The sequence below is a fragment of the Rhea pennata genome, chromosome 2, assembly GCF_028389875.1.
Source record: "Rhea pennata isolate bPtePen1 chromosome 2, bPtePen1.pri, whole genome shotgun sequence".
Classification (NCBI taxonomy): Eukaryota; Metazoa; Chordata; class Aves; order Rheiformes; family Rheidae; genus Rhea; species Rhea pennata.
The window spans coordinates 49,719,705-49,727,487 of record NC_084664.1 but is presented as its reverse complement, the minus strand read 5'-3'; the positions used below and the strand labels follow the sequence as shown (position 1 = coordinate 49,727,487).

The 7,783-nt window shown below is 33.9% G+C and overlaps 1 protein-coding gene across 1 annotated transcript in view; it reads left to right on the top strand.

Moving 5' to 3' along the window:
- Nucleotides 1-681: 681 nt before the first annotated feature.
- The window catches only part of ULK4 (unc-51 like kinase 4), a 233,585-nt gene continuing 226,483 nt past the window's right edge, over nucleotides 682-7,783 (top strand). The window contains exons 1-4 of the mRNA XM_062569461.1: nucleotides 682-819; nucleotides 2,070-2,169; nucleotides 4,028-4,167; nucleotides 5,446-5,608. Of these exons, the coding sequence (XP_062425445.1) occupies nucleotides 682-819; nucleotides 2,070-2,169; nucleotides 4,028-4,167; nucleotides 5,446-5,608 (541 nt within the window). The remainder of the gene's footprint in view (nucleotides 820-2,069; nucleotides 2,170-4,027; nucleotides 4,168-5,445; nucleotides 5,609-7,783) is intronic.

Sequence of the window (7,783 nt, the reverse complement as noted above, 5' to 3'; positions counted from 1 at the left end):
CAAAACATTTTCATTTGGATGGGAGTTTTATGTAGAACAAACAAATTTAAATTTGGTAGTATGATTTTTATTTAGAGATAAAATATTTACAATCATAGAATTGGTAAGGCTGGAAGGGACCTCTGTAGATCATCTAGTCCAACATCCCTGCTCAAGCGGGGTCACCTAGAGCATGTTAGACAGGGTCGCATCCAGGCGGGCTTTGAGTATCTCCAGAGAAGGAGACTCCACAATGTCTCTGGGCAACCTGTGCCAGTGCTCTGTCACTCTCACAGTGAAGAAGTTCCTGCTCACATTCAGGCAGAACTTCCTGTGGTTCAGTTTTTGCCCATTGCCTCTTCTCCTGTCACATGGGACAATTGAAAAGAGTTTGTCCCCGTTCCCTTGACACCTTCTCTGTAATTACTGGCTCAGCTGTAACTTTTGGAATATACTAAGCAGTTTGAAGTTGAAAATACTATAATCTATTCAAAATTTGTATCAGATTTCTTAGGAGGTGGCCTTCTGTCAAGCAATTATGTTTGATCTTGCTGGAAGTCTATAATCCCTGTTTTAAGAGCTGGAAGGGAACATACTACCTGCTAATGGTTATTAAATTTAAATGCTTTTCCTCTCTCTCTTCTTTTCTGCTTTAGATCTAGCAGCACATTTCCAAACTGTTGCCAGGAAAGCACTCTTGATATGGAGAATTTTATTCTTTATGAAGAGATAGGAAGAGGAAGCAAGACAGTTGTTTATAAAGGAAGAAGAAAAGGCACCATTAATTTTGTTGCCATTCTTTGCACTGATAAATGCAAAAGAGCTGAAATAACAAACTGGGTAAGAAATGTTTTGCTGCTACATTTGGGGGAAAAAATTCCAAATCCTGGACAGATAGCAGTAAAAAAACTAGCAAGTACTTCTTCATATGGATTTGTCATCATTTATATCAGCTTCTTAAGCTTTTGAATGCCAAGATTAAAATGGAGGGTTTTATTTTTAATGTTTTTATTTCTGTATCTCAGGTGGTTTTACTGATGTTTACATCAGGCCTAAATGCATTCATTGACAAGCGTACTGTTTGTCAGAGAAGCTGTCAGAGAACCTGTTATAAATAATTATGTTCATGTAATGGTTGCTTTAATTTGTTCTCTGTTGTGTAGATCTTGTCATAGGAGTAGCTTTCATGCATACCAAAAAGAAATTATTTTTGTTGAAGAAATAGCATTTAAGGTAAATCAGTTTTGATTTGTAAAAATTTGGCAAAGTTTTAAACCTGTAGCACTTCCTGAGAAATAAACTATAGTTGGTATAGTTAAACATTTCAAAATTTCAAATATTTTTTTCCAGTAGATACATTTTGTTTAATATTCCTTCCCATTATTTCAATGATACTGGGTGATTATGGATTTATTCAAATTAAACATTTTGTTCTTTGGAGCACAGGAAACTTTTCTACCATAAACTACTTAGATTTTGTAAATTTCAGCTTTATTACTCTACATTCCTTGTAGAAAACTGTCAGACCTCCTGTTACCACTCTGACAAGACACAGATGCTGTTTATTTATCTTGTATTATTTCTGCAGAAATACCCATACTCTGAGTATGATAGCCAGAGACCATTAGTGATTACTTTTGCCTGATAAGGTTAAGAATGAAGAGAAAATTTCTCCAGCTCTTACTGTACTCATTGTATTGTCTCACACTTGTCTTCTCACTGAAAAGGAATGTAGGAATGCAAGTTTGATGCCAAATTTCAATTTACGGTGTTACTATTTTAGTGATACAGAAAGGTTAAGTAGTGCTTATAATTCTATAATGTCTGTATTTGAGTGGTTGGAGAACTTTCCTATAAGTTTGAAGTGGGTTAGTTGGGCAAGGTCTTTGGGGAAAGTTACTGTTCCTCTATTTACATGTTAGAGGATCATCATTACCTTTTTAGTGCATGGAAAAAGGTAAGAGAATAAGCAGTTGATACAGAATGATGTATTGTCATTTCCCTCCTCCCCCAATTTCAAATATATGTCCATTTTCTGTTTTTTTTTTTTTGTTTTTTCCCAATTTACTACATTAAGAACTTTGTTCTAGGTTCGTCTAACTCATGAAATCAAACATAAGAATATAGTGACTTTTTATGAATGGTATGAAACAAGCAACCATCTCTGGCTTGTAGTGGAGCTATGCACAGGTAAGATTAGCTGAAAAGCTAAGAATTCATTGAATGAGCACTTAGATCTTTGAGAAGGGTAGATAAGTTAATGATTAGATATTTGGTGTTCTCTGTAGTATACAAAAAATGTTTGTGCTTCTGGAAGCATTTTTCCAACATGTTCTGATGTTACGAAGCTAGCATACTTAAATAGAATAAGCCATGGATTTCTTGCTAAGTTTGTAGCGGCTTGAAAATTGCTTTTGAAATGTGAAAAATGCATTCCATCATTTATGTGGAGGATATCTCTTACTTGTCTTAAGGTGACAAAAGTGTGTTTCTTTTATCAGATATAGTATACTTTTGTTTTGCTAGTTTAACCACTTTTGTTTCTGTGTATTTTGGCATATTATGGGATTATTTTACATGCAGTCTTCTAAAATACATTTTTTTAAAAAATTGGTACTTCCACAAGATGGAAAATTCTTTACTAAGGCTTAGTTATTTAGCATGGGGTGGGTTTTAGAGGAATGACTGATTTACTGAACAACATGAGAGAGACCTGGAAATACAATGTTAAGATTCAGCAGTGTTGAATAAAATGTTAAGATTCAGCAGTGAGGAAGCTCTATTATGTGATTGAAGTAAAAGATCCTATGCAAAACTTCCTGATACCGTGCTTTCATTCAAGGTCTTAAACTTTGTGTTGTCCTTGTAAGAAGCTGTAAAATTTGGCTAAGATATAAATAATAAATAACCCAGGAAGCCCATAGATAATTCAGGAAATGCAAACTGGGGTCTCAGGGAAACAGACTAGGTGGAGGAGTAGTGAAAGGATGAGTGAGGATGAGGAACAGGGTTTGGGGGTGATGGGAATGCGAACTTTAGGACAGGAGATTGGGAAAGGGAAGAGAAATACTGATGGAGCAACAAGCTTGTAGAAAATGGGTTGAGAAGTTCAAGTTCTTTGAACAGTCAGGACAGCAGTGACTGAAACAGGATGAGTCCCACGACATGCCTGAGAATGAGTGGGATGTGAGGAAGCAAGTGTTGGGGGTTGGATAAGGAGATACATTTTGCAAGGACAGATGAACTGTAGCAATCAATAGGTAGAAGCATAGACAGTAGATGTGAAGCCCAGGGAAGGACCAGCATATGTAAGAGAGATTTGGAAAGCTTTGTAGGTGTAATCTGATCAAAAACAAAGGCAGGGTTTGAAGGCAACTGGGGATGTTGGGATGATAGAGAAGAGACCTCTGTTGGGATAAGAAGTTCGACGTAGAACTTGTTGAACTTTTATATGAGAAACCCAGAAAATGAAAGTTTAGTCCTGGGTTGTTTTAAAAAAGTTTAAAGCAAACAGACATACAAGAATTGAGATAGGGAAAGAGAGGAATGGACAGACATGTGAAGAATAAACAAAATCTATCTGTTGGATGATGTTAACCTCTGGCCCCAGAATAGAATTACAGTTTTCCACTGACTTCATAGGAAGGTGATAGCCTACTTTTGACTCATGCAGTTGTGGTCTGGATAAGGAAGCTGATAAATCCTGAGGGCACTAAAGTTACGTGATGCACTCTCTGAATTGTTTTGCTTCTGTTTTCTTTGTAAAATTAAGCATTATTAAAATATATTTGAAGTCATGTACTCAGTGTAATTGTGGTCAAAATTAAGATTGTTGTTGTCACAATCTTGGAAATAGATTATTTCTGTACATCTCAGAACTTGTAAATATTGTGTAGTCTCAAGAAGTTGAAGACTAAGAACTGTTTTTAATAGTTACTGATAATGATTTCTGCTTGATGTCTCTGAAAACTTGTATCATGTCCTTGGGAATTATTTATGTGGCCTCTTCTTTATGTGCAGTTGATGACTATGTGTAAACATATTTCAGGTGGTTCTCTAGAACTGGTTATTGCTCAAGATGAACATCTACCTGAAGATGTAGTGAGAGAATTTGGTATTGATTTGATTACTGGTTTATACCATATTCACAATCTTGGAATTATTTTTTGTGAACTGACACCTGGAAAGGTAACCAAGAATATGATTTATAGCAGACATCTCCTGTTAATTTGTGTCATCAACGTTTAAATATTTCCATTGTGCTATTGGTGAAAGGCTTAGCTCAGATTGCAAAGCTCAATATGCTTCCAATAAATGTGAACATAGTGAGAGACAGGTCTGTAGCTTGAAAGTTTCATTGAATTGATTTATTTCCTAGTTATATGTTTGACAGAATGTGATAGATTCTTTTTGAGGTAGAGTACTGAACTTGCATACTGATATGAATTAATGAAGGATTTCAGTTTTTAATCCTAGGGCAAATAACTTTATTTTTGTACCTGATCTATCATATTGCAGAGTGTTTTGAAGAATATTTTGAGAGTGAAGGTAATTAAATTTCCTGTAAATAACCTCCTGTGGTATTCACACATATTATTTAAATTATCATCCTACTCTTGTGCAAGACAAGATTACAAATCCCTATGTATTTCTGGTTTTATATATATATACATGTGTGGAATTTATGTATAGTTTTGGCTATGTTTTTTTATTATTATTTTAATTTATGTAGTGACCAGAATGTAACTATGACCACAAGTTCTTGCTTAACAGTAGTTCTTTCCTTATTATAAGTCCTTAAGTGATCAAGTTGCCCTCCTCCCTGAATTTTATGTAAAGTTTACAGGTCGATGGGCAGGAAGTAAGTATGTGAACAAAACAGTGGAGATGTGGTTATATTTTTCTGTAGAAGACTGAAACTGTGAAGTACTCCTTTGGCACACTGTTCTTTCATTCAAAATGAGACTGTTTTTGATCCATCTGCCTGAATGGGCCGTCTTTCAGAGAGCGTTTTTGGGACTGTGAAATTTTCTTTACCGTGAGAATAGACAGTGACTATGTAGAGGAAACTGTATGAGCCTTGGACAAAATCTTTGGAATTTTCTGCCAAATAAAATTAGAAATAATTATTATTATTTGCCTTTTCTTCAAATGAAGCAATGTTTCTTTCTACTTTCCTTTTTCTTTCCTTTGGTAACCTCACTGTTCATTTAGATTTAGTAATGAATAAACCTCTGTGCTCCATTGTGAGCTTCTTCTATAACTTTTGGTCAGAAGAAAAACAAAAGGTGGAATTAGTATGGACTTAAAAGAAACATTTCAGCGTATTTAGATATGACAGTGATCATCTCTCTATATACTTAGATGATTTCAGATTGCTTTTTTTGTATAGTTTGTACTGGAAATTTCAGCAGTCATCAATTTTAAAATTTGATACTCATATTTGGATTGTCTCTATTCTTTTAGATCCTGCTGGAAGGACCTGGCACTCTGAAATTCAGTAATTTTTGCTTGGCTAAGGCAGATGGTGAAAACTTGGAAGAATTTTTTGCTTTAGTTGGATCTGAGGAAGGAGGAGGAGATGTCAGTGAAAGCACTCCACAGAGATACCTGAAAAATAGATTCCGAGGTATAATGTATGTTCTTACTATCCAAAATTAGCTCAATCCAGGGGGACAGATTTGAAAGTTACTTAAAACTGAAGTGGTTTGTTTGATTGTTTGTTTGTTTTTCAATTTTGAGAGGAGAGTTTGAAATATGATAGCTGTTCATTGCTCTTTTGGAGCTTACAAGATTTCTAGAGAACCTGAATAATTAACGGTTAGAACTTTGTACAATTATAGTCAAGTTGTTAAACACCCTTCCTTCTGTCATGTGATTATTTGTAAAGATTAATGTGTTTTGCCTTTGTTCTGGCAATGGAAAACAAGATCCGTAAGTTTTCTGTAAGCAGGTTTTACAAATTCCACGTATAGACAATTTTTTAAGTAAGCTCAAAAGCAAGCTTTTACTGTTATTGGAGTAATACTGTTTAGAGGGATCATAACATGGAGAAAATAAGAAACAGCACTTGAAAGTGAGTAGGAAGAGAAGAAACAAATATGTGGTCCAAATTCTGAGTTTTACAAAAACAAATTTAGCTAAAAGCTGGAAAAGTATACTTCTGTCTTATGTATGATAAAATAGTCATTCTTGACCTTTACTTGTTCTAAATAGGCTTCAGATTATCTTTGAATTGAAGCTCAAGTGCAGATGATTAGTTATGAGAGGTTAAATAAGTGTAATTTCAACATAACTATATAATTGGAGGTGGCTTATTCTGAATTGCCTTCTGCAGCTTGACATCACATCTCAGCAATGCAGTTTAATGTACAAACATTCTATTACGAGTGAATTTTCAGTAACTTCTAAAATGTTCTTGATATTTTTGCATTGACAAAGGAAAAAAACAAAATTTCAAGAATTGAGAGTCCCACCAAAAGCCCAAGCCAAAGTGAGTTATATGAATAAGATTTGAAATTGTTCAAGGTAGCTAATTAAATGAAAGTATTAATTCTTGGTTTGGGTTTGTTGAGGGGGCTTATTTTTTACTATTTGCTTACTATTTGCCTAGTAATGGAAAAAGTAAAACTGTGAAATACCTGTGAAATAATAGAATTTCAAGAATGAGGAAAATAACATTGAATTTCTCGAATTTAAAATTCAAACTGGCTTTCCTAATTCATGAAATTATATTTCTATTAGTTGATATAGGGTACATATTCAAAAAAAAAAAAAAAAAAAAGGAAAAACAGAATTAAAGGACATAGTATACTTAAAGTTTTGTGCCCCAGTTATAGAGCAGTAACTGAAGAACAGGGAAGTAATTGATTTTGCAAGTATGAAAAAACAAAGATAAGTTGCTTTAGAAATTAACGATACTTTGTCTCAAAAGTTGGAGCTAAGGAATTATTTATGGATTTTTAAAAATATACATTTCAGGTTTGCTCCGTAGGGTCTAAGACTGAATTTTGTTAACTTCTTGTTAAATGTATACATAAAGTTCAGCAAGTATTACACAGACTGTTACTTCTTCCATTGGAGACTTTACACTGCTCTTAGGTGTGCATTTAGCAATAGTTAAGAGATTGTCTTTCATGATTTTATTGATATACTGATATAAGACTTTCAGTGTACTTTTTGATATAAATGGTCCAAGTCCATGTGATTTTTTTTTTGCACAAAAGGGTTATTGTACTTCTATTTCAATGGACAGATCCATGCAAATGCAGTAGGCTGCAAATGCTATTTTTTTATCATATATTATGAAAAATTCAGAATCTTGATTTTAACATTCAAAATCTTTTAATAGTCGTTATCTTGGAATGTCTTGGGCTTCTCTTTCCAAGGTAATGATGTGTCATAGCAATTACTGGTATCAAGAACAATGGAATTTTCAGCAATATTTTCTGCAAACAGTGTTTTTTTTTTTTTTTTTTTTTTTTTTAATACTTCGCTATCTCCTGCTAAAGTTCATACTGCAAGTGCTAAGACAAACAACAGATTTTTATTCCGGAAGAAATACAGATCTAATCTTTTTCCTGTTGCCTTTCAGAACAGCTGTCGTAAGGTATATGGTTATGACCTATCCTCACTTTTTTTTTAAGAGGATAGGTCAACAAAAACAAAAACCCTCCAAGAACCAAAGGAACAAACAAACAAAAAGCTTTCTAAAGGACTATGAAATAGACATTTGTGCCAAGTTTGCAATTTTTGTAGAGATCTTAGAGGAATTAGTTACTGTGTAGATAGAAAAAGAAATAGG